The sequence below is a fragment of the Tyto alba genome, unplaced genomic scaffold (assembly GCF_018691265.1).
Source record: "Tyto alba isolate M040663 unplaced genomic scaffold, T.alba_DEE_v4.0 Super-Scaffold_9, whole genome shotgun sequence".
Taxonomy (NCBI): domain Eukaryota; kingdom Metazoa; phylum Chordata; class Aves; order Strigiformes; family Tytonidae; genus Tyto; species Tyto alba.
Window position 1 is genome coordinate 37948793 of NW_024881330.1, and position 26745 is coordinate 37975537.

The 26745-nt window shown below is 45.3% G+C and overlaps 1 protein-coding gene and 8 non-coding genes across 9 annotated transcripts in view; 6 read left to right on the top strand and 3 right to left on the bottom strand.

The window, feature by feature from the left end:
* Window positions 1-252: 252 nt before the first annotated feature.
* On the top strand, window positions 253-325 carry TRNAR-ACG. The gene has a single exon. It is a non-coding gene; the product is annotated as a tRNA-Arg (tRNA).
* Window positions 326-3876: 3551 nt separating this feature from the next.
* TRNAY-GUA lies at window positions 3877-3966 on the bottom strand. The gene is given in 2 exon segments: window positions 3877-3912; window positions 3930-3966. It is a non-coding gene; the product is annotated as a tRNA-Tyr (tRNA).
* Window positions 3967-4142: 176 nt separating this feature from the next.
* Window positions 4143-4215, top strand: TRNAR-ACG. Its single transcript has one exon. It is a non-coding gene; the product is annotated as a tRNA-Arg (tRNA).
* A 1139-nt stretch (window positions 4216-5354) lies between these two features.
* TRNAR-ACG lies at window positions 5355-5427 on the bottom strand. The gene has a single exon. It is a non-coding gene; the product is annotated as a tRNA-Arg (tRNA).
* Window positions 5428-5596: 169 nt separating this feature from the next.
* Window positions 5597-5687, top strand: TRNAY-GUA. The gene is given in 2 exon segments: window positions 5597-5633; window positions 5652-5687. It is a non-coding gene; the product is annotated as a tRNA-Tyr (tRNA).
* Window positions 5688-10773: 5086 nt separating this feature from the next.
* DNAJC5B (DnaJ heat shock protein family (Hsp40) member C5 beta) overlaps window positions 10774-26745 on the bottom strand; it is a 41281-nt gene continuing 25309 nt past the window's right edge. Inside the window, exons 2-4 of the mRNA XM_042786168.1 lie at window positions 21418-21631; window positions 17244-17418; window positions 10774-10868 (exon numbers count right to left, since the gene is read on the bottom strand). Coding sequence (XP_042642102.1) covers window positions 10774-10868; window positions 17244-17418; window positions 21418-21631 — 484 coding nt within the window. The remainder of the gene's footprint in view (window positions 10869-17243; window positions 17419-21417; window positions 21632-26745) is intronic.
* TRNAY-GUA lies at window positions 24401-24489 on the top strand. The gene is given in 2 exon segments: window positions 24401-24437; window positions 24454-24489. It is a non-coding gene; the product is annotated as a tRNA-Tyr (tRNA).
* TRNAA-AGC lies at window positions 24830-24902 on the top strand. Its single transcript has one exon. It is a non-coding gene; the product is annotated as a tRNA-Ala (tRNA).
* On the top strand, window positions 25662-25750 carry TRNAY-GUA. Its single transcript is given in 2 exon segments — window positions 25662-25698; window positions 25715-25750. It is a non-coding gene; the product is annotated as a tRNA-Tyr (tRNA).

Consider the following 26745-nt stretch of genomic DNA (forward strand, 5'->3'; position numbering starts at 1 on the left):
AGAATTTCAGTTCCCCCACTCCAAAAAAAAAGCAAAACCAAAAACAAAACAACAGCACAGCCAAGATTAGGGATGGGAGCAGCAGCAGCGGCCCAACCCTGGGGGATAGGTGTGCGCAAGGCTTTGCTCCTGCCCCGGGGCGCCGCGTTTTGGCGGGCCGGGGCCCCCTCAGGGCTCCCCGCCGGGCCTGGGCCCGAGGGGGGCGGTTCCGCCGCCCGACACCGCCCGCGCTGCCCCCCACGCTGCCGCTAGGGGCCAGTGGCGCAATGGATAACGCGTCTGACTACGGATCAGAAGATTGTAGGTTCGACTCCTGCCTGGCTCGCTAGTGCTAATTGTTTTTTTTTTTTCTTTAACTCGCCTCTTCATCCCACCTTTTCCCTGAGGTTCCCACCTCAAGCGGGCACGGATAGAGGGAAAAGTGGGAAGCTTGAGGGGAAAAAAAAACCCAAAACAAAACAACAAGAACAACAAAAAAACAGTTGGAAAGCTGGAGGTGCGGATTTCATCATTAGGGGGTTCAGTTAATGAAGTTGGTCCCCATTCATCCTGCTCAGCATCCGTCAGAGTTTTCAACTGGGTCAACACCATCTCTAAAGATTTATTTAAAAACAAGTCTTGCTAATTACCTGGAAAACTGGGTCAACACCACCTCTGCATATTTTATATTTTTTTTTTTTTTAAGTCTTGCTAATTACATGCATCTTTTCCAACCCCACTAGGAACCTCCAGCACCCAAGTCTATTCCCAGTATCTTCCAGTTTTCCAGTCACACTCCGGCTCGACTGACCCCAGAGGGTGCCTGCTCATCTGGCTCCTGCTGCTGAAATGGGGCAGGTTTGGCTGCTCTGGGGAAGGTCCTGGGGAGCTAAAAATCATGTCTAAGTGCCCAGGGTGTGAGCTGAGAGAGCTGCTGTTAGCTGAGTGATAACTAGATAGATCTGGTGACCCTGAAATCCCACTTAAGCCAGGTGAAGAGTAGTTACAAATAGAAGCGTGTTTTTACAATATTCAAAATAGATACACAGACAAGAATACCTAAGTCAAGAAATAATAAAGTATAACAAAAGTATAGCAAAGTATTGACAAAATCAGGGAAGATGCTCACTCATTTCCAATGGTTTCCCACCTATGTGATCAGCAGAACATCTTGTCCTTCCACATGCCACGTTTCTCAGACTGTATCCATCAGTCAGCACTTCATCATGTGGGAACATTTTCACCATCTCTCCTTTGAAATCCTCCAGGCAGTCTGAAAATTTTTATTCTCATACTCTTAACTCCCCTGAGATTTACTCTATTTCCGCTTTCCCCAGGAAAAGAGGCAGCTTTTGCTTAAAATGCAAATAAACCTTTTCTTACGAGGGAGCTGAAAATTTCCTTTTGTTGGAGCGGGTGTCCCCCACCATACCCACCCGGCCATTTATCAACTCTTGATCCATTTGTTTGCCTGCCCACTTCGCTCTGATGACCCAGTGTTTCAGAGCGAAATGTCTTATAAACAGTTTTTTTATAATCTCTGGCATCTTTCATTATCAAGTGATACAAATGATTGAATAGGATACGCGCACACAGCTTGTTATTAGTCCTTGCTGGAGACCAGATACAGGAACAATTAAGCACTTGCAGGTGACCAGTCACTAATAATTTGCTCCTAAATTAAGTATTTAACAAGCTACATTATCATCCAAGCACTGAAAAGGCTGATATTGTAGTAAAAAGCATTTAGTACCTTTGGCTACACGAGCATGTACTAGAAGAGTGGGAAGTTGAGCTGAGCAGTTACATTAATCTAACAGGGCCATAGGCCAAGAGGCACAATAGTTGCTTAGCATATAAGTAAGTCCTGAGACAAGTGCTGACATTTTCTGAGGGTTTGTTTGGTTTTTTTTTTTTTTTTTTTTTTTTAATTTTTTATTTCCTGGATTTCATTCTGTTGTATTTTTATCTTTTTTTTCTTTTTTTCTCTGCCTTCCGTTTCCCTTACGGCTGATACAGTTACACAGAAATGTGTGCATGTCAGTCCTTTCTGGGTGGGTGGGAGAGAAAAAGCGTCTCAGAGATGGTGGGGGAAAGGAGATGGTCCCTCCTCCAGAAGAAAATCTGGGTGTGCTTTTATTTTGTGAGCTATCCTTTAGGAAAAGGAAGAAGGGACATCACTGAACGAGTGGAAAGGATTGAAGGAGTTTGCATGAACTTCTGCAAAAAGTAGGTGCAGAGACATTTATGAAGGAAGGGGTGAGTCTTAACTGAGGAAAATAAATCAAACTTGTGGCCCTGGATGGAGTCTGTGCCCTGTCCCACTCTGGGGAGTGGCACAGGGATGGGATGTTGGACTGTGGATTCAGATTTGACTGCTAGTGAGTGCAAACCCCTACGGACAATGGACACCTAAGGAAATGGATGCCTTCCCTCAATTTGTGCTCGCCGGGGTGCCTCCGTTCCCTGCCCGGCAGGCTTTTCCCACCTGGATTTCTCCTGAGACAGCTCCCGAGAGGGGTGCACTGTGCCACGCTGGAAGAGAAAGGAGAAAACGTAGTTGGAAGGGGGTTGTGTGTGTGTACACACACACACACACAAAAAAAAAACGTACTAAATAATAGAGAGGTAGGCCAGGGACGTAATGCATAACGCGTGGAACTACAGAGCCAAAACTTGCAGGTCTGACTCCTGCTGAGCTTCACAAGCCTGTTTCCCTGTTGATAACCTTGCTTATACTTTATCCCCACAGATAGCGGGGCTTGCTTGCTCTCATCTCTGAAATCTACTCCAGAGAAACACTCCCACAGAGCAGACTTATTCTGGGTACTTTTGAAGGAGAAAACTTCCATTCCTCCCCTGCTACGCAGACAGACTTGGCCGCCTTCAGACACGTTTACTTTCTCCAAGCCAGGAGTTGTTGGCAAGCGTGTTTTCCTGCACACCATGTAGCATCTGTAATGGAAAAGAAGACTTGAAGAAAAATGGAGGAGGGATGGCAATACAACAGAGAACAGGAAAAAAAGCAGAGTATGAGTGCTGGCCGTGTTATTTACAACGCCCTGAGCAAGCCCATGTCCGTCTGCATTAAACCCCTTCTGTATAAAGGACCTCTGTGCCCTCTCCCACAGCTCCACCTTCTCCTAGATGATTCCGTGCACCCCTCTATGGCACAGCCAAAGGCCGGGACCAAACATCGCATCCATCCCCTTGAGTCAAGAGACTATGGAGCACCTTTATCCGCTCCTATCAGACAGGGTGCTCGAAGCCCTCATTCGTAAGGATTATCTAGCATCATATGAAGCAAAACCAGTAAGGATTATTTGGCACCACATAAAGCAATATGCCAAACGAAGAGAGCCTGTGAGAGCTGAACAACCACCCAAAGAATCACCGTGGAAAAGAAAACCTAGTAAAACTAGTCAAGACTGAGCTAAAAACACTCAGTTTTTTGGCTTCACATAGGATTATGCCAAATGTACGTTAGTATGATAATATATTACTATAATTAATTATATGTTATAAAATAATTTATTATTTATTGTTAATTATATTTATTATTATGATAATATTGTTATGGAAAACAGCACTTCCAGAAGTGTTTCTGCAACATGGATTTCAGTGTTTACTGCAGGTCTGCCACCACTTTGCATGATTTTTTTATTTCCCCCCCCCCAAAAAGGGAGAGATTAAGTTGCTTATATATTACATGTGTTTGAAACGGCTGAAGGATCTTCTGGAGCAGCCGCCGCTCCCATCCCTCCTCCTCTCTCCCGGCCTGCTCGAAGGAGGGAGCGGCGGCCAGGCCCCCGTCTGTCACCCAGAGGACGAAGAAAAAATCAAATTTTCCTAGGAGAGGAAGAAAGCAGAAAAAAAAAAACAAAACAATTTAGCATCTCCTTCGAGCCGGAATCGAACCAGCGACCTAAGGATTCCCGCGAGCCGCGCCTCTACAGTCCTCCGCTCTACCAGCTGAGCTATCGAAGGGAGCTGCCCCCGCCGGCCGCCCCGCCACCCCCCAACGCGCCGCCCCGCCCCGCCCGGGGTTTTGCGCATGCGCTGTGCGGGGAAGTGTGGGGGAACACACCCCCTCACCCCCCCCCCCCCACACGCGGCGGGTGAGGAGGTTCACTGAGGGGCCGCAAGGGGCGTTGGCGCGTGCGGGGCCAGTGGCGCAATGGATAACGCGTCTGACTACGGATCAGAAGATTGTAGGTTCGACTCCTGCCTGGCTCGCGCCATTTTTGGCGCTTCGGTCCGTCTCCCTCCGCGCCGCGGTTCCGCTCGCCCGTGGCAAGGAGAACCAAACCCGCCCGGCCTCTCCCCCTCCCCAGCGGGCGGGGGGTGTCCACCAAATCCCCGTCGCACTTCCACGGAAGCCTTCGTAGCACAGAACCCTTAGACTTGCTTTGCCCTTTTGCCAAAATCCCGCTATTTTTTCCTTTTAAACAGACATCTCCCACGTTACGTATTCACCAGAGAGTGTGCCAGGTGCGCCCCCGAATTACTGTTTTTCATGAGTGTGAGCTGAAAAATGAGGGCCTGAAGTTCTTTGCGTGACGTGGTGGCGTGCCCTCGTGCCACCTCTCGCTTGCCTGCACACCGCTGTAGCGTGGCCATCGCCAGTGCCGTCCACAGATGGAGCAAAATGAAGAACGGCGATTCCAAACATTAGCAGTGCTAATGAGCCACGTCGGTTATTTATTCGTAACAACGTGAACCTCTTTTTGTATTAAACTTGTCCTGAATCCATAGATGGCCAGCTACTCCGAAGCTATGGAGCATTCTCAGATCTGATCCTTGGGGATGCCCTCCTTGCCTCTCCCAGTTGCAAGCTGTTCCTTACAGACTGGGTCGCCTTTATATACCTCAAAAATGGGCATTTGCAAAATCACACACTTGTCATTCAACTGCACAGCAAGGATGCTCTTGCACCGCTCAAGGCTAATGGATAGTCACTATAAAAATAATAGTCTTCACCACAGCAGTGTTGCTTGCAGCCTTGGGACACCTCATGGTTATTTTCTACCATGTCATTCCCAACACCAGCCGTACTGTATCAGGCCAATGATGGGCACACCGCTCCCCTCCTAGTGCCTGAAGGATTTTTCCCTATATAATTTATTGGTGCGTTAATTGGGTTAATTTGTCGGCGCACTAAATGCGTTTGGCGCGATGTGTATTTAGATCGTTTGAAAAATTTAAGCCCAGATGGTGCTTCGTTTCGGGAGAGCCAATCATCCAACGCTGCGCCGGGAGTAGAAATGGTGTTGGGCGAGGAGCTCGGATGGAAAACGACCCCCTCCGCGCGCGCCTCACAGCAGACGAGACGGCAGAAGAACGAAAAAAAAAAAAAAAAAAACAGAAAACAAATGCGAGCCAGGCAGGAGTCGAACCTACAATCTTCTGATCCGTAGTCAGACGCGTTATCCATTGCGCCACTGGCCCCGTGCATAAGCAGTTGTTCCTCGCTCGTCTCTACGCCCTAACCCCCGGCCCCGCCTCCCCCCCTCTGCCCGACCAGAGCTAAAGCCCGCCCCTCGGCCGAGAGCCCCGCGCATGCGCCGCGCAGCTGAGCTAAGTTGCTGGGACGCGGCGGAGTAGCGAAAAGCAGGCCCCTTCGATAGCTCAGCTGGTAGAGCGGAGGACTGTAGAGGCGCTGCCCCGCGGGAATCCTTAGGTCGCTGGTTCGATTCCGGCTCGAAGGAGTTGCCAAATAATTTTTCGTTTGTTTTCCCCTATGCAAAATGTTTTCTGAACAGCTTCTACTTTAATCAGTTGCAGAAACGAATGTTTTTGTTTGTTTGGGGTTTTTTTTGATTGTTTGGTTGGTTTTGGTTTTGGTTTTGTTTTTTTTTTCCTCTAAGAGATCCAGCTGCTGCGGGAGCAGAGGGCGCGGAGCCTGCAGCGTCACTGCCAACACCCCGTTAATTTTTACAGGCGAACAAGATTTTTGCTGTTCTTCCTCCAGCTTGCCACAAACCCTCACAAAGCGGGTCACTGCAGGAGGATACCGGCTGAGATCCCTTCATCTCATCGCAGTTCAGTTGGATGCTGAAATTCTGAGGGTCTTTTTTCCAAGTCTCCTCTCTCCCCCCAAATCTCTAGACACTATTTTTTCAGGATAAGGAAGTATCTATACATCTACGTCCTGCCACAATAAGAATACATTTTCAGATCAAACCAGGTGATGCTTAGCACATGTTAACTCTCTCCACTAGCGGGAAACTTTGTGTCTTTAACAGCGTCTTTCTATTATCTTGTAGGTGTCCGCTACCACACGGTTGTCCCACATTATTGCCTCCCCAGCCCTGGGACAGGTGACACTGGCACGAAGGACTGAGTCCTCTTGTTTGAAATTCTGCACCCGTTCATCTTTCTCTAAGTGAAAGGAGAAGCTGGATATGATGATTTAGCCCACTTTAGTTGGTGGAGGGAAGGAAGGGGACTACTGTCACCTGTGGTCTTTCTCCCTGCTTTGTAACAGCACAACAAACATTTTATTTTCTATAGAAAATGATAGCATAGAAAAATAAATCAGTAATTTTAACTGTGCTCCGTTGTGCATGCCTCATAATTTTTCTTTAATGATTTTATTCTAGAAAGAGGCAGAAATGTCATTCTTTTTGACTGAAATCATACCCATACCCTGAGTATTCATTCTGAGGGAAGATAAATAATGAAATTAATTGGCATACAATTATGTCTGATGTTTTTTGGATTAAGCGGACCAGTTTATTGCACAATCTTGTTGTGGGGAGAAAAATGCACAAAATACCTAAATAGCTGGTTAAGTTGATGGTAGGACTAAATCTTCTGATGCCTCTTTCATTTGGTATGTTGAGTGAATTTGGGTATGAGTTGATATCTAAACATGCAAAAGGGCAGCTCTTTGAGAATACATCCAGCCAAAACAGTTGCCCCTTGTCCATTTCTCAAATGCTTGGGCTTCTGTGGTCACAGAGACTAGATACCATCCTAGTGAGAAATACTCCTGTCTCGTAGCAGGCCCAGATTATCTGGCGCTCTGCTCTGGCTCCTGGACAGATGCAAAACCCCCGAGTGGGCTGCTGGCCCCAGGCAACTTCACAGGACGTCTGCCACTGTTCTCAGCAGCATCACAGTTTCACTCTCTGCACACACCCTTTGCTGGGAGAAATCATTCCATACAGGAACCGATGCTGGTAAAACTACTGTTCCATCACTTCATCACACTGCTGATCTTTTTTTATGCAGACAAGCATTCTGCATTATATAAAGGATTTGCAATGTGTGGCTTTAGCGCTGGCTGCTCTGCATGTGTAGGTGCATCTGCTGCAATCCAAGGCCTAGTTCCTCTCTGGGGAAACCCTGAGTTGCTGCTTGCCATTTGTCGGGGTGCAAAGCCATAATTTTGGACAGATGTCTCAACAGCTTCTCCAGCTGTTACTGGAATGAAGTTGGTGATAGTGTGGAAAAGTAAAGGGAGTGCTACAATTCATACATACAACCTTTATTAGTAAGTCATTGACAGCAAAGGTAGATTTGAATGTATAGTACTTTACGTATAAATAAATGAAGCAAAACAGAACAAAAATTTGAGGATCTGTACATTTTGAGAAGATTAATGGGTGTGTAGCTGATCTTTACACAGAAACAGATCATGTAAGCATAGCTATGTTCACATTAGGAACTTTTCTGAAAAGCAAACAAATGAGTGAAATCTCACTGAAGAGCTAAATCCTGAAATCCTTATTCATCCTTTCTCCATGTGTCCTCAGAATAACTGATCCTGACATCAGTGAGAGAGAGAAATGCCCTGGTACTCTGAAAACTACGTTTTCTCTTTGGAATTAAACCATGGGTTCAGACAGTCCGATTTTTAAGCTGCAAATCCTGGAGAACCCACTCAGAGGCTTGGTCATAGGTTTGTTCTAAGGTTTATGGCTAACTGAGACAATATGTTGTGGCTCTTCTGTACAGATCCTTATGTCTCTAAAAGGGCTTTGCAAACATGCAGCAGGTCATGCATCTTTGCATCACACTGTAAAATCAAGTTATTAATCTTTCTCAGGAAAAATCTCTCATTTAGACAGAGCGAATAAGAACCAACTGCCTTGCAGTATATCTGAAGATAATTTCCTTGATTTCAGTAAACTTTATCTCTGGCCCATAGAGTGGGGTCCTGAGGGACATTGAAGGTGTTTCACGTGAAAAAAATCTCCAATTGCTTTTGCTAATCTCGGAATTACCTTTCCCTCCCTGGCTTTAGGCCTGCTCTGTAGCCGCTGTTGAAATCAAGGGTGCAATTCTCAGTGACTCCCATGGGAAGAGGAGGAGGGATTTCACATGGGAAGGGATCCCACATGTAACGTGTAGCCTTGCACTAGACTTTTCTTCCAATGCCTTTTCCAGCTCTCTGCTGGAAATAGTCACTACGTAGTATTTGCACACTTTCACAGTGAATTCCTCTCCCAGACAATGAAACGTAGGAAACCACTTCAAAGGCCTGCAGATTCACTACATACTACATGTTCTCCCTACTCCCTTGTTTAGCAATAAGACCTTAAACCAGAGCAAACACCGTGGAAGGGGGAACAGTGGAGAAAGCCAAAAGCTGTGTGTGTGTGCGTGCTGGGGCGAGTGGGTGCTGGTGCCCACTGGCACGTACCCCGTGGGCTGCGCTCTGCCCATCGCGCAGCTCTGGCACCCCGATGCACATCCCGTCTGAGGATGGCGGGAAGGTGTGAGGCACTCGGCTGCTGCTGAAAATGTGCCTTCTTGGGTCACGTCTCCTCAGTGGCAGGATGGTGTCACCAACCTCCCTTCCCTGGGACCACTGGGATGGATGGGCACATCCCCCCGGCACCGCTGGGCAGGCAGGACGGCCGTCTGGATTTACGTCTGGGTGGCCTTCAAAATTATTTGCAACACTCAACTGAGGACAAAGAGGAGACGGTGGGTAGGAGGGGAGTGAGTGCCTGTGCACAGCCCCAGCCATGCCAAGACTTCCCCTCTTCTCTGAAGCAGAAACATAGGACTACTTCTGAGAGCAATGTGAGCATTAGCTGGGCCCAGTGCCTGCGTGTGGAGAACCTGAACTGGAATTAATGGCTTTTAAAATGTCCATGTGTTATGGGAACTTTAAAGAAATGTTGAAAGTAGTATTTGTTGACTTTGGAGTTACAGATGGTGCTATAAAACACACACTTTTCCAATATATTTAGCTGCCACTGAATGACATTTGATGTTAAAGGTGAGACTAGAAGGAAGACAATAATGTTCCACAACCACAGGAGCCAATTTTAAAGAAGGGAATAACACTTTTGACTAGCTATATATTCACTGGTCTATATAATTTAGTGGAACATTACATCCCCCCTTTGGACCACAGCACTGTGATTAAAGGACCAAAAATAGCAAATGCACAGAACTGACAATGATTGTTGTAACGTGATCAATACGGAGAAATTCATCTGTCTGAGGCTTAAACTACTATGTGAAACCAGTGAAGTGCTAAGTTTAAGACCTCAGAGGTTATTTTTTTTTAGCTGTTACAAATTAGGGGCCTAATTTCTTCATGCTTGCTTTAGCCATAGCCAACACGTATCTCCACTGATTTGCGCAGCGGTACACCTGAACATACACCTCGTCCCTACCTCTTTCTTTAAAACCGCGCCATGCGCGCTTAGAGCCCCTGTGCCTGGTGCGGAGGGGAGGACCCAGGCTCGCCCCGGCGAGCTGGGCTGTGAGGGGGACGGTCTCTCCTCTGCTGCTTGCCTGCCCTGCCAAGTCCTTGCTGCTTCCACAGCCCCGGTGCCAGCACCGGCACGATGGCCCCCAGCCCAGGGCCAGCGGGACAGCGGGGCTGGCAGCCAGGGCCACGGTGGAATAAGCAAGCTGGCAGAAAGCTGATGGCTGGGGACCAATTTCCAGCGCATTGCGGCTGTAGCCGGAGAAGCCGGGGCCACCAGGCATGGGCAGCAGGCCTGTCCAGGCAGGATCAGAGGAGCTTTGCCACGAGGCTGTCACCGGCTACGGGGAGAGGAGAGAGGCTCTGAGGCAGCCCAAGGCTTGCCTCCCCCTCCACGGGGCGTTTGCCCACTGTCTCCTGGGTTTTCAGCTTGTGCAGGGGAAGACACAGAGCCTACGTGTGCTCCTGGATGAGGCTCCTGGATTTGGAGTGACCTGTGTTGTAACCACTGGCAGAATGATTCCTGAGCACTTTGTCCTGGCTCAGGGCTTGCTGGGCCCCAGCAAGCTGCTAGCTGCTTTCCAAAGAGCGTTTCCTCTCTGGGAAGGGCAACCTCGTCTACCTTGCCACCAACTTTCCCTCTGAGGTCTGCTAAAGAGTATCTCCAGGGTTCCCTCACAGGAACATTTCACATCCAGTGAAACTGATGCAGGCGAGGAGCGCTCCCGGGGCAGGGAGAGACGGAGCCAGCATGTCCGAAAAGGGCCTTGGGACTGTGTCTGGGAGGTGAAACCACGGTGGAGGGCAGGGAGAAGAGCAACTATAACAAAGGGAGCAATATTAGAGGGAAAGACCATGCCAAGCCTGGCAGTTTGAAACCATGAGAGACCAGGGTGCTGGTCCGTAGAGCTCTGTACTGGCCATAGGTGTCTCCTTGCAGAGTGCAGATATCAACCTATTGGAAGCGGCCTAGAGGGAGATTCTGCCTTGATAGGAAATTACTCTCGGGTTACTCTTGGTTAGCTTAAAGACAAGTATAAATACAGGCTGCAGAGCTTGTCACGCATTTTTTCTTGCCGTGACACTCAGTGGGAAGCACCCACAGGTCGTGTTTGCCCACTCTAGGAGTCTGTGCGATAGCTCCGATGGCTGTCCCCTATTAGCTGCGTCTTCTCGGTTGCGTTAGTCGGCTGTAGCACGATAGGAGTTTCTCCATCTAAATTGGGGAGGAGGACAAAAAAATACTTCAGGAAACCTTCATTTGCTACCAAAGGCAGGTTTCTTGTTAGCACCGCGACATTTCATCTGCTGTTCTGGCTACGGCTTAACCTTGGCTTCACAGGCAGCCGTGTGCATGCTGAAGAGGCGGCAATGCCCACACCGAGTCTACAAATGCTTTTACTCCTTGTCCATGTGTAATGGCAGATTTCTGGGGGGCTATTGGTGTTGTTATTAAATGGGACATTAGCTGTACCTGGTGCTTTGTAGAGATTGCAGGACAAGGGTTCCTGCCTCTTCCAATTGCAAGTGTTTGTTCCTGCAAATGTTTGAATATAATGAGCACTGTTGTGAGTCAGCAAGCACTGACCTTGACAGTGTTTGTGAGAATGGACCAGAAATGAGTCTTGAAGAAGGCAAAGTTAACAGTAAAGAAAGAAGAGAGTTAAAAGGAAAAAAAATGCATGAGCAGTAATACACTTGAGAGGGAAGAAATCACATATATCCTGAAAGCCAGCTAGTTAAATAAAAATATTAAATTCCATTTTGAAGTCTTATACAATATGTATACAATAGGATTTTGAGAATTACTGTTTTAATGAGTTTGGAACTGCCGAAACCTCATCTTACCACATTATAAATCTTTACTGCTTTGTACTTTCTCATTCTGTGCAGTTATGTGTTTAGTTTCACAATATATCTGTGAAAAATGCATTTGTCATAGAGTGGAGGAAAGAGAAGTCCTTACAGAGTTCCCTGATGGCTGTTGTGTTCTCTCTGATAATGAACAAGGTTTGGCTGCCCTTCTCCTGGGCCTCTTTCCAAACCACTGTTTTCTGGGGGGGAAGGAGAGGACTCAAGACTCAGAGACTGACTTTTAAAGGTTCAGACGTCTCAGTGAAGTGTTTTCATATGAAAAATTCTGGACTATCTATATCTTAATACTAGCGCAGCCTTCACAGTAATTGAATACAAATGATGACTTTTTTTGCCAAATGACCAAATGTTCAGAAAAAAACTCATCTGACATTTCCTCCTGTTTACATGACAGTTGATGGGATGAATCATGGGCATAAGATGTAATGTACAGAAGTAACTTAACCCAGAGCAGGAATCTAATTGCATTCCATAAGGCTTCCCCTCAGTGGGGGTAGAACAACTTTGACTCTGTCAAGGTGAAAGGCAAGAATGATTAAATGCCAAGCGTCTTCTCTGTATGGGCAACTCCATATTTAGATGCAAGGTCAAAGACAGACATGTTTCATAAGTTCTAAAAGTATATGAGTAATTAATGCTTAGAGCTCAGCTCGGCCTCAGATTAGTTTGGCAGTTTAAATCAATTTTTAAGTTGCTGCGTATTTTCTAGATTTCTGAGCAGCACTCCCTCCCACCCTCTGCTGCCTCCAAGTTGTTCATTTTCTGGAAGATCGTTGATGGAGGGCAGAGACTAGCAGTTCATTTTGCTGTGATACCCAGGTGTGCAACAAGAGAGTAGGACCCACTGCAAATCTGTCGCATTGCTTCCAGCTGATCTGCAGACAGTTCTGAGCTGACACCTTCACCAAGCATTTTGCTGCCCGCACCCTTCTAAGATTTATGACGTTTTTTAACAGAACAGGGACCCGTGGTATAATAAACTATACAAATATAGCCTGCTAATGGAAAGCTGCAGAATGGAGGTGCAGCAGAATTCACAGTTTAAACTGCTTTCTATAGATAGCTCTTGCTCACTGTTCGCCTACATGGGTATCATATGGAGTGCGGAGGAGACAATGAAGTGCTAAAAACTTATTGCTTCTGAGCTGGGAAAGTATTTTGTTATTCAGGTTCTTTTTTTCATTTTCTTATTTTTCTTTTTTTTTTTTTTTTTTTCTCTCACAGATTTCATTTTCTGTATAATGAAGGTTGGTCTAGAAATGTCTTGCTTTGTTCTTACGGTGATAACCAAACAGGAGAGGAGAAAAAAACCTGCCAAACTGATTGAGTGCATCATTACAGCCTAAAGTACCAAAGCAATCCAAATTCCAACGGCATCTCCTCCGGGACCACAAAAGTCAACAAAAGGTTTGCCATCGACTTCGGTGGAAGCAAAATCTGGCACCCTGCCCCGTGTGTGTGAGTGAAAGCGATGAACCGTTGCACGCGTCCACGCTGCATATGAGTGAGTGATACTTCGCTCTGCCAGTGTATTTTCACAGGTCACCCGTAACGTCATGACATGATACCACAGATTACCCTACTTTACACTTTTTTTAATGTCATGTTTGATCTGAAACCCTAAAAAATTTCATGTTTAAAATGTAATAATCCAAATATAAGATTCCTTTTTTGGTCTTCCATTGTACATTAGGCCACAGTCACCTGTGGTGCAAATGAATAGTCATGAGAAGAAATCACTGTAACCTAATACAGGCCAGGGCAAATCCCTAAGTTCTTTTAGTTCTGATGGTCATGTTACCCACAGACGTACATTCTATAAAATGGATCTCTCACAGAAGATATTAAAATAGCTGAGCACTAGAACTAGTCAAATATATTTGAATAAAACTTTCTTCTAGGGGAATATGCCATTTCAACAGAATTGAAGCCTTTGACATGATTGTGTTGATTTCAATGACAACTCACTTTGCTTTTGCATTTTAGGGAACGGATCACTGAACTTTTGGCTTCACATCACTTTTTTTCCCCAACAATTATGTTTTATGGCATGTTAATTTGAGGAATGAAATCAACGGTGTAACACCTTAATTTTGTTAAGGAGAAATGTGAGGGACTCTGAAAATTATTACTGTTGTGCCAATTTGAAAGATGAAGTCTAAATCTCAACTCCCACAACACACATATTACCTCTTTTTGCACAGTACAACCTGCTCCAAGCAGCTCCCGCTGAGCGCAGCACAACTACTGGAGACTTGCTCTCAGAGGCTTTTAGCATCAGGAATAGTGATGTTTTATCGATGTCGCATTTCTCAGGAAAAATAATGACTGACTACAAAATATTTGGATAAATTAATGTATGGCCTCAGCTTGAAAATCTCCATTTTGACCTTAGCAAATAAGTTCTGGCTAGCGATAATATAGATACTGGAGACAGCAGGAAGCAAAGAAATTAATTACCAGCTAGAATGTTCAGTCTGTGGGCAGAGGGCATGCAAAGAATATCGATCCTAATAGTATTTCCTCTTCCAAAATGAAATCTGCTGTAGGAGTGATTACAGTTTGTTTCTGAATTACCTACAGGAGCATTTCTATTATTTACATAAAGAAAGGCATGAATATTCATTTCTGTGGTATAAGGAACTGAAGGAATGAATGCCTCAAAACATTCATTGACACAGAAAGCCTCAAGGACTTTTGTGATTAGTCTAAGGAACGTTGCCCAAGGAGGTGTGGAGTGTATCGAAGGATGCACGTCCCCACTCCTTTGTAGTTGTATTGCCAAACTCCTTAGATAAACCTCAAAGGGGGGAAATGTGGACTGAGTGAAACCATATGTTTGGGTTAAAAGACTAATAAGAGAGATAAATAACTGGCACCAGATGGACCTAAGCAAAAACTGAGGAAAAAATGAAGGTGTGTGGGGGAGCACGGCCACTGACTCAAGTGGATGAGGGGGTTGGTACACCCCATTCCTCCTCAGTGCAAGCGCAGAACCCTTGCTCCACCTTTTCCTCATCTCTCATGGAAATGAGATCGTGGAATACCTGTCTCTCTTGGTGTAGTATGCTAATCAGCTGATAAGATGAACTTAAAGGCGACAGAAAACTTTGCTGAGTGTGCACCCACCACTCAAGATTACTGGACCTGAGACAACACTGGAATGTGGGCTGGTGATCTGGATACTTTGACTCTTTCTCTCCTTTCTTTTCTTTTCTTTCCTTTCTTTTCTTTCTTATAGATTTATAAGATACCTCATTGCTTACTATTCTTTTCCAAGTTTAAGTCGTTTCTACTGCAAGTAAAACATTTTAACCAGTCGTTTGGTGTCATTTCACCTTAATTTAACCCAAGGGGATCACAGAACCTTGACGACTCCCTGGGCTCCCAGTCATAAGATAGGGCCCGACATTTGAAAATGTCTGGTGGAAAAGCCCAATTTTTGTCATTCTAAGTCAGCTGCATCTCTTTGGCCAGGATCCCTAAAATTTGGGGGGAGGAAGGAGGGAGGAAGTGCAATTTGAGCTGGTTATCATTAATTTTTCTAAATACAATGTCTATTTTCCTTTCAGCTGCAGAAAAGATGCTCACATTATCCTCTGTCATGAAGTTTTGACTTTTATTCCTGATATGTTGCTCTCTTTTCATCTAATTTTAAAATACATAGAATTCTACTCTACTGAGGCAAGATGGTTTTGATTGGTATGAAAATGTATCAAGACTGAAGAGAAGAGTAAGACAGAGACAAATACGTAGTTTTCTTCAGGCCCTACCTATATGATTAATACTGTCTTCAGAATACTTAAAACACATAATTCCTCATTCTGTTAATTTTTCAGACTGGTTCTTTGTTAAACTTTTACTTTTTTTTTTTTTTTAAATTGATATCTCAGTGAGAGTTGATGGGAGTAAAGGGATGGAAAGGCAGCCTAAAATTACTGAATACCAGTAAATACCACCTGTGCTGGAAGGAAGGAGAAAATTTTTTTCTGCCCCTGGGGAATTTTGTGCTGGGTTTTGAGAGAGAGTAAAATACCTGCCAAATTACAAAAAAAGGCATAACTGAAAAATTCTTGTCCTTCAAAGTTCTATCTTCATGTTTCAGACTTGGTTTTGGTGTCATAGACCAATAAACATGAAGACCCATTTCAGATTTGCTCTTTTCAGGTGCCTGATATCATAGAGTATATTACATTTATTTCAAATTATGCATTGTGGTTATAAAGTTTTCACTAATAGTTTTTGTTGCCTTTGCAGAGACTGATCAAGTATGATCAACTTTTAAGCTGACTGTATTTACCTTGATACGCCTCTAGGCAAAACCAATTTAAAAACACCACCACACGTTGGCACATCAGTTATATAAATAGCATTTGTTTCAACTACTACAACTGTTTTGTTACATATTTATGGAAGGGTAAATTTGTGCGAAAAGTTGGGGGGAAAAAAAATTCCTCCTGCTAAGGGAACATGACATTTGCAATCTGGCAGTGCTAATTTAAGCATAATAAAAGTAAGAATATAACAACATAAGACCTTCCATAACAATGGAAGAGAAAAAGAGTGAGCTGACTGCTTGGGTCCTTCCTCATAAAAAAGCATAATTGTAGTCATAGTTTGTATAGATTTGCAGCTGAAAGTGGTCTAGGTCTTACCCTGATACCTTGGCCTGTTATTGCTGGAGCAAGGATCATTGCCTCTCTCAGCTTGTCCCGCAACTGTCCAGATCAAACCAGTTTGAGATGTTTCTGCTTCCCCTGAAGATGAAGGCAAAACTCTACCCTACTTCAGCAGATTAGGACAGGGACCTTTGTTCAAAATATGTAACCCGTGCTAGTGCCAAATGTGGAAATCACCACTGTCATCCTTCGGTATAGCCAAAACCTGAATGTGCAGCTGGGGGGACACAGCAAAGCTGAGAAAAGAAGGTGACCTGCTGCAAAGGGGGTCCCGCTGCTGCTGGCCCGTGTTCCCAGCCAGACACTTTTGCTCTCTTCTTTGAGCTGGCATTAGCACTTGGGCTGCCCCACCATGAAGCACAGCAGGGAGTTAAACAGGCAGGGAACTACACACATTTTTGAGAGGATTAGTTTTCACCTGGATCACGTCCAAGATCTGGCTCCTGGTAAGGCAGCACAATTGGTACTGCCAGCGCAGAAGAGAGCGAGCAGCTTGGGGGCTGGATGGGAGAGAGGCAGGACCATGGCAGCTCCTGTGCAATCTCTCTTAGGTTACTGCACAACCTTACTGTTGGAAACTTTGCATCTTTTCCTGAAGCCTTTTCTTGAATGGGTACAGTTAGCCCATGACAGTCAGTGATCAATTTTACAGGAATAAAACCGGAATGACAGCTTATTCGGGAAGATCAGATGTGGCAAGCACCAGTCCAGGCAGAGTCTAATGTATAGGTACAGGATCTAGGATATGAAGCAATGTGGGCATGAAGGTTAGAGGGTGAACATTGTCTCTTAAGAAGAGCTCTGAGACTTCTAATGTTTAAGTGTCTCAGAAAGACACAGGAGATACTTAACTGTTAGTGCCATAAGTTTAGTTTTTCATTTACACAAAACCTGGGAAGTTCATCAGGTCATGGTGTTAGCTAGAGTGAAACTGCACTTCTCCACTGATGTTTGGAAGCACTCTCAGCATCTGTCCCACATGCTTTAAAGATTGTTTTGAACGGTTTTGCCACAAAGTAATCTCCTATAATACACACCTCTTTCCATGTCATTCTTAATTTGCTCTTCCAGATCTTCTGGGGACAAACAAAACTCCTGCTCTTCCCCTTCAGGTGCTTTGGGTTTGCACTTTCCACAGCAGCAGTTGAAGCAGCAGCAGAAGCAGCAGCAGAGGTAGCAGCCTGTCAGCAGGCCACAGACTGCAAACAGGCCCTGGGTTAAACACAGCAGGAGGAAAACCCTGTAAGCAATGACCTTCTTCAAACTCCTGGCAGCCTCTTACGCTGAAGGCAGATTGTCAAAGGAGCTTGGGTTCCCAAGTTCTTGGCACTGAGAGGGGGCCGGTTGCTGGCCAGGTGCCTGAACAAGAGCCAGATCTTCCAAAGTCCTCACCCACAAGCTCCTACTTGCCACTCAGGACCACATCCACAAAGAAAACACCAACCAGCAGGCCCCCACACGCTCAACTTTTGAAAGTCTGACTTCAGCTGATGGCCCTCAGAAAAAACTTCCAGGCGGTATGCAAAACCCCACCCACCTTAAAATGACTCATTTCCATCTTAAAAATGACTCATTTGCCCAAGATCGTTTTCACAAACCCTTATTTTCTGGCAGGTGCTTGTCAATAACAAAGACGAGAGAAAAAGGAGCAAAGACCCAGATGCATCCCACATAACTTCAGGCACCGAACTAAGGCATCCAAATTAGGACTGTAGCCCCCGTGACTCCCCACGTAGTCAATGGGAATTTAAAAGCCCTTCCAAAAGGTGATTCAGCCCCGGGAGGATTTGAATTCTCTGTTGGGGGTGTCTATCTCCATTAGCCTGTTCAGGAGCCCACAGGTGACAACTCCTGAATTAGACTCCTCTGGCTGTGGTTTCTTGATCTGGGGACTCGGGCAGCAAGAAGTTCCCACGGGCATCGCCCTCTGCTCACTCCTGTCCCTGTGGCACGAAGAACGGAGGCTTCAGCAGAGACAGCACAACTGCCCCGGGGCTGAGATCTCTGATCTCAGCCAGATTCAACAGCCAGAGAACTTTCATTTACAGAGGTTTTCTTCCTCCAGAGCAGGTCACTGCCTGGGTTCACAGCGCAGCTCCACAGCTGCCTGCGTTGGGGGCTGCGTGCTGTGGCTGCATGGGATGGGGGGGCTGCAGGAGGGGAGTCCCTAGGCTGGCATTGCCACCCTGTGCTCCCCGGGGGCGTGAGGGCAGCCTGGCTCCTGACCTGGGGTGGATCCAGGCCTGCACCGAGATGTTGGTGGCAAGCGAGAAACCTCCATGCCTCTTCATGGACACAATGGTGTAAGAGCGAAGGAAAGACAGTGACCTTCCTGAAAAGTGAATCAAAGCTGATATGTGGGATGCGTACGTAAAGCCAGCACTGCTTTCTGGCCATCAGGTATATATATATATGGATTGGAGGTTATAGTTAGCATTACAGTTATACAGTCTTCCCTTTACTAGCTATTCGTTACATTCGTAAGAAAACATGCTGCTGAGGAAGAAAGCAAACGCAAACATCAGGATATTGTTAAACTTTGACAATGAAGCTATGCAAATAACACTCAGTTATATATGCATGTCTCAGGCAATGTTAGTGGGGACCAACTGGAGCATCTTAGAAGGTAATGACTGTTTACATGCCTAATATTAATATAGGCATGTATCAAGAGTGAGCAAGGTGATTTTAAATGAAGGACTCTGACTTTTTCTTTTAAAATGTTTTTTTTCCAACAGACACCCAAAGCAGTTCTAAATACCATAACACTTAAAATAAGTTATCTGACTGTTTATAATTCATGTCATAGTGGAAAATAAATCATTACAATGGATGATTAATGAAAAAAAAAACAGAATAAAAGTGTATAGAGGGAAAAAATACTTGAATTTATTCATGATACCTTAAATGTTTCAAGATTTCTTGTGCTTCTTTTATCATAGTTGGTAAATCAAGAATCACTTTATTGATGTGATCAATAAACTGTCTTCATGCTAGAGGGAGAATTGCACTTTCCTAAACAAACAGCCCCTAGGCTGCCTGGTGGAGAAGCAGTTAAAGTTCCCATTACCCATGTCAGTATGTTCCCAGTTTAATATGCCTGCTAAGAAGTCTGTCACTCTGAAAAAAATCAATTTTCACTTTGAATTTCTACTTTCATTTGAGTTTTCTTACTTCTAATGATACATCTTCTCACAACTGTCAGATTTTCTGACTATGAGTGTTCTAGGGAAGAACATTTACCAAGAACGGTCATAGTTGAAGAGGAAGAGAATGAATGAGAGCTGTGGTCCCTACTGTCTTCTACCAGAATGGAGGAAATCAGGGGTCCAGAGGTCATCTGCAGATGGTGTCTCAGACTCAAATAGTAGCATGATGGCCAGTATAAAAATCTGAAATTGACCCAGCATTGGTGCATGAGTTAAAAAGAGGTGAGGAATAGTGAGCTCAGCTTCCCAAAAACTCACTTGGTGACCTGTTCATGCTTTGGAGGTGGCAATATTTTGGATCAGGGGAAGGATAGAGAGACCACCTGTGACAATCCTCAAATGAGTCTATATGCATATTTTGGATTTTTGGTACAGAATTCTTAAAAAAACAGGAAGCAGTGATTACTTTTGCTGGGATATTCAGCATATCTCGTATCACTTTCAGGATACAGGTCCCTTGAAACAATCCACACATTCCTCCTTTAGCTGTTAGGGACTTACTATTTTCTCTCTGTACTACTTTCCATCGCACTCCTTATGAGTCAAAGTCACAGCGCTTATTTCTGTTCCTGATTTTCTAACCACAGAGGATTTTATACTTCATAAAATCTCCATTAAAGTCCAGTAAGCAGAAGAGAGAAGCAGCAAACAGTGAATAAAACCTTGTTTACCAAGACTGCTAAAGGAGTCAATACTGCCCTCTCAACTTTAAGGCAATGCTTCCTAGCACCTGAAGTGTGTTGAAGAGTCTGAAGGAGAGGGTGTACAGCAAAGAAAAGAGGGAATGATCCATCAGGAGAAGACAGTGGCTGCGGTGGGGAGTCCAGCCTGCAGCAGGAGTCGGCTACAGCAGCTGCAAGGAGGCAACCTCCACCCTGCTCCTGAGGGTGCAACCATGTCTTTGCAAGTGTAACTTAAACACCAGTGTTCTATTAATTAGTTTCATTCTGTATTCGAGAAGCTTCAGTCTCGTCCTGATTCAGCGGGATGGCTTCTCAGACCCACCAAGTGCCCAAGTGACTTCCCAGTTTGCACGGGGACTGTGGGGCAGTGAAGCACTGGCCTGATCTGTGCTGAACACAGGAATCCATGTTCCACGGTTCTCAGATCAAAGCTGTCACAGCGTGCTTGCTTCACACAGCACAGATCATTTTCCTGTGTATTCCAGCAGAGCCCTTGCTTTCCTGTGCTTCTGCTGCTGGAAGTAAGTGGGGACAGCATGGATTTTGCACATTGGCAGTTCAGTTGGTTTGTTACATTTCTGTAACATTCCAATATTTGCAGAAACACTCAAATCTGACACATGCAAACATCAGAGGATGCCAGTGACATAAAGGAGCACATGAACGCAACTCTTTCATGATTCGAACATCCTATGATGTGTTTTTCCTTGAGCAATATGCCAGTTTTTGATATATCATTCTCTTCCTTTCCTACTCTCTTCCTCCACTCCACCCTTCTCACCTTTTTTTCCACTTCCTTTCTCTCACCCCCTCACCAGGGCACATATATGACACCATAATCACAGACTGTTATGCATTATTATTGCTTACTTTTGCTGTGTGCTATATATAGCAAAGAACACAGTTAAATTCATACTGTAATGACTTATTAACTGGTTGTCACATAAGTGGGACTTCTCATTTTTGAACAATGAGTCATTTTTATTTAGTCATTACTGAAAAGAAAGTCAAAATTTACCTGGAGCAATAGATTAAAATCTAATTAATGTCTGAAAGTGTTACAAAACATTTAGTTATTTACCAAGTTAAAAAGAAGAAGAAAACATTTTCTATTAGCACTACTCTGAACTTATGTTACATTCTGCAGCTGTCAATTTTCCAGATAATGTTGTTTAATTAAGCTTTTAGTGGTGGTTTAGATTCAGATCCTACTATTTGTTAAGACTGTAGAGAGACAATGTTTTTGAGGGAGTTGCTTGTATATGTAGTTGTCTGTGTGCAATGTAACATTTGATTTCCAACAGAAAATAACAGCTTACCTTTGCCCACCAGCTTGAGAGCATGAAGTAGGTGTTAACATTTTCCTCACCAAACTGTTCTGCCACGTAGAGCCCTAATGATCCATATTTGTCATAAATGTTTCGCTTGGACAGATCAGTCAGTGTTGCATGAGCATTGTTGATCTCTTTAAATTTTTCTGCAGCCTCTGGATTGTCTGGATTCTTGTCAGGATGGTATTTTAGAGCCAGTTTTCTTAAAAATTAAAAAAAAACAAACCAAAACAAAACAACAAAAAAAAGAAAATAAGTCATCTGTACATGTTCATGTATACAGACACTTACAAAATATTACAAAATATTTTAATAGAGATATAATCATTCTGAACAGCGTGTTCAGACTTCTCTTTTTTCCAGCTCTGATGTACTCGGTGAAGAAAAGTGTCACAAAGTGGCTGAACATGAAAGTTTCAGTAAAAGAGATGTTCGAGATGTCCTATTACACTGAGCATGAACTTTGTGTATTGATACCTAGTCAGTTGCCATGTTAAAGGAGAGAGTGTTGCTGAAAGCAGATACTGCAGCATGATAATAAATCATAGGCATTTGTTGCATTATGAATGCCAACTAATTCGCATAATTTTGCAGGTTTCAACAAAGATAAAGATTTTTAAAATGTTGTTTAAAAACATGATGATCACAGTTCTTATCCCATCATCTTCTTTATAGCGAGGGAAATTCTGTATTCAGTTGTCTATCGATAGTAACTATATTACAAATGTTTAAACAGTGTCTGTGTTTGCAGAAGTCCAGACAGTGATGGTGGAAAACACAGTTAGGAGCTGCAATAGAAAGGAAACATCTTTCTGAAGCACAAGGTGGAAAAACATAGTGAGTTAGCCCCAGCTGGAAGTGCCTATCTTTGGGCCTAATTCCCCACTATCACACTTCTGAGGCAATCCTTAAAGCAGTGGAAGCTGACTGTCAACTGGTTTGGGCTGTTTATGCTGGTGGGAAGCCTTTGCTAGGACAGGGCTCAGCCCTGCCTTTATCCCCTGACTGTACTCAGTGCTGTGGCACCTGAGAACAGGTATGGCTTGAAAGGAACAGTGTGGGACTGTTGGTTCATGGACAGCGCTGGGGAAGTACAGCTTAGAGAAGAAAGGGTTTGCTTCCAACCATGTTGAAGCACTGGCAGTATGAGCTCGCATGTACTTGCAAAACAACTATAGACAGAAGTGTATCTTTTAAAAAATCTCCACTCCCTTTGAAAAACTGGCAATAATTTTTTCCCAGGACCTTTATTTAATGAGTAGTGCTGACCTCTAGTGGCATCAAAAGTGATTTAGTAGTGTTCCAAATACTGTGATTCTCACCTCAGTCAAGCTGTGTTGCGTTTTGTAAATACTGTCTCTGAGTCTTTCAGGCGATAGCCATGACCGTTATGCCCCAAAATATTATTTGTGGTGTGAAGGCAGTGTGCTCACACTTCCTCTAACAAATATATCCTCAGAGTGGAGTCCTGCTTGGCTTTCCACTGAAGTCCCAGTACAGGTTATTCCCCCAATAAAATGTAACTGCTTTGCTCCTGATGACAGTTCCTGCCTCAGAGATGTTCTGCCAACATCAAGACTGATCAAGGGAACAGCCTCGGCCAATGATCTCTTCAGTTCGGTGTGCTGAACTCAAGTCTTCTTCCCATACATCATAAATAACTGCTTAAACATGTCTCTAATGCCACAAAGGGGTTCACATGAAGTTATATTTAATATACTGTGTATGCAATACCTGAAACATAAATTTTCAGTTATATTTAACATGTGGCACCTTAAACATAATAAAAGATGAAATATTAGAACTGGAAAAACAAGCTAAGTCTGCATGACTAATGACATTATGTGCCATCCAAGTATTTAAGTAGCTTATGCAATCTATCCCTTTTCTTAGCTGAAAACAAACCTCTGCAATTAGAATTAAAAAAAAAAAAAAAAGTTGGAGAAGTATTACTTTCAATACCCATGCATGTTTTCAGGCATTGGACAATCAATCTCTAGATTTTCTTCCTTTTCCCACCAACCCAAAGACATCTTCTACCCTCTCCATAACCCAAAAAATCTCATAAAAAATAAGAATTTGTACAAAATGTAGTTTCAAAAAGGTGAAAAACATTAGTTGAACATACTAAGAGCAATACTAAGAACTCACATTACTTAGTATTGTTTTAGAATTATAACAGAATTACTTTCAACATAGTAAAGTTAACAAAAGATGAGATATGTTCTTATTATGATTTTGTGAAAACTGTCGTCACTAAAAATAGTACATTAACAAAACAACACCCTGCATACAAAGATGACGTATACTAATTGGAGATGATTTAGTAATAAGAAAGAGATCTATATACTGGTAGTGCAATTCATATGAGAGAGAAAAAGGACTCTATTAGGTCCAACCCAAGAAACAATAAAATTAAGGACAAAAACTACGTGACATAACATGAAGTATCAGCTATATAGAAGCTTCCCTGTGGGTCCCTGAAAAACGACATGCCTACTTATGTGATAATTGTGGTTCATTATGAGTAGAGAAAAACGAAGAAGCCAAAAAATGGAGAGAGAAATGAACACAGGAGTTTGATGGCTACTTCCCATAACAAACACATGGATTTATGTCCATTCAGATTTTCCTTATGACAGATGACCACCTCCTTCACCATCATAGGACCAATGACCACTTCAGACCTTCACAACAGCAAGCAATGTGACGTGTTTGGGAGACAAAAGTGACAACAAGCAGAGAAATAGCCAACCCACAAGACGGATAGATTATTTATGGAAATGAAGTAGAGAAATATGCTTAGCCCCTCAGAGGTGAAATCAGGCCAGACTGTGCTGCAGGGCTGGGTCTGATGTGGGTACATCTGGGTGGAGGCAGCAACATTTTGGAGGCAGGAAAGTATGTTGTATGGGGTGAGATATACCTGTGCTATGGAGTATTGATGGGTGTCACAAACATCTCTGCTATTCCTTCGATAGCTCAGCTGGTAGAGCGGAGGACTGTAGGCTCCCTTGCACGGCCATCCTTAGGTCGCTGGTTCAACTCCGACTCGAAGGAGTGCCCTTTTGGCTCTGCACCAGCCCCTGCGGCACCTCTGCCTTTGGGCCCTGCACGGGTGCCTCCCCTTCAAGGGCAGCCCAGCCTTGAGCTCTTGCCTCGGGCGGGGAAGGTCACCGGCCAAGGCACGTTGGGGTGGACCCTGGCCAGGGGATGGTGGGACCTGAGCACTCGGCTTGTCAGGTGTCACCTCCAGCAGAAAAGTTGGTGGGTGAGGTGGTGGTGGTGTTGGTGGTGTGAGAGGGAAGGTGTTGGGCGGCCCAGGCTTTGTGTGCGGGGCAGCGTGGGTGAGGGGTGGGTGCCTGCGAGGGGAGAGGACCTCAGGCAGAGGCTGTGGGCTGGGGAATTAGCTCAAGTGGTAGAGCGCTCGCTTAGCATGTGAGAGGCAGCGGGATCGATGCCCGCATTCTCCAATGCTTTTCTTTCCCCTGTTGTGGATGCTGGGCCCTTGCCCAGTTTGGAGCCCTCTGTCCTCTGGGGGCTGCAGGGGAACACGATGTGCGCAGGCTTCACAGAGGAGGACGACATCCAGGACTGCATGGAGAGCATTACGGGCAGTAGCCTTGATGAACTGGTTTGTCTTCCTCTGCTTGAACGTCCGTCGTCAGCTCTCATCCCCAGTTCTGTGTCTAGTTTGGCGTTCCGCCATCGATGACGGACATCGGTGAAGAGGAGGAACCTCGCTGCAGGGCCCCGGAAAGGTCAGGGAATGGAGGGATTTCTCCTTGAGGGTGGGCTGATGACAGTGGGCATGTTCATCTTGGAGAAAGAGGGGATCAGAGGGCTTCCACATGACCTACTGTCTCCTAGTTGTAGGTTACTGAGCAGAGGAATGGCTGTCGATTGGTCTGGTGTTTGAGCAGAGGGCAACAGACAGACAGCAAAGGGCAAGCGAATCAAGGGAAGTTGGAGCAGTGTGTGGGTAATCTCTTTTTGGCCCAGGGGCAGGTGCAGCTGTAGAAGATGAGATGGAAGGAGCTTGTGGGGTGTTTCTGTTTGTGGGTTTGCACGAAGTAATGGCCTGAAGGGTTGGTGTAGGTAGTTGTGATATCGCAGGTGAGGCTGTTTGAAAGAGGCTTTTGGAATAGAGTCATGATGCAGCAGGTGTGGTTAAGGAAAGGTTAGTTGGATAAAGTTGTGAAGGGCGAGGTCATGGGCAGAGCCTCCTGGTTCCTTCGATAGCTCAGCTGGTAGAGCGGAGGACTGTAGGCTCCCTTGCACGGCCATCCTTAGGTCGCTGGTTCAACTCCGGCTCGAAGGAGTGCCCTTTTGGCTCTGCACCAGCCCCTGCGGCACCTCTGCCTTTTGGCCCTGCGCGGGTGCCTCCCCTTCAAGGGCAGCCCAGCCTTGAGCTCTTGCCTCGGGCGCGGAAGGTCACCAGCCAAGGCACGTTGGGGTGGTCCCTGGCCAGGGGATGGTGGGACCTGAGCACTCGGCTTGTCAGGTGTCATATTTTTCTGGGTTTCTCTGGAGCGTTTTTTTGTTAGTGGGGTCAGGGATATAGCAGTGGACCCCTCTGAGCAGCTTCTCAAAAACGCCCCGGCCTCCAAGTCCGACCCACCTCTGACGTGTGCCAGGACATTCAGCGATGGTAGATGCTCCTCTGCGATAACGTATTTAAGAAAAGGAACTTTGGATAGGGTTGGGACTTGTGTAAAGGAGTTACGAGGAGAATAAACACCCAAGCGAGGGGAAGTAAGAGAAGAGAATGACTTGTGGGAGTATTAGCAGATCTGAGAGCCCTGTATCCTCTGGCGAGATGGCAGGTCTGCTCTCCCTGCCACCCATGGAGGTTCGTGGTGGACTAGAGGCTGACCTGCAGCCTGAGGAGAAAGCCACTCCAGGAGAGGCAGCTGCACTTAAAGGAAGCTGGGACTCTGAGGGGAGAAGCAGCTCCCACTGTTGTGGTTCCGTGCTGGAAGGACTGTAACACGTGGGGTGACCCACACCGGGTCAGCATGGGAAAGGGTTGTGGCCCATGGGGAGGACTCAGGAAAGAGAAATTTTGTGGAGGGCTGTCTCCTGTGAGAGAGGAGTGATGTGGAGCAGGGGAGGTATGTGCAGCTTTCCCCCAACTGCCCAAGAAGGAAGGAGCGGTGAGATGAGTGAAACCCCCATTCCCTGCCCCTGCGCTGCTGGGGGAGGAGGTGGAGATATGGGGAGCAGAGCTGAGCCCGGGAAGAAGCGTGGGCTGGTGGGAGGTGTTTTTGGATGTGGTGGTGCTTCTCACTGTCCTTCTTTATCTCTTAAGTGTTG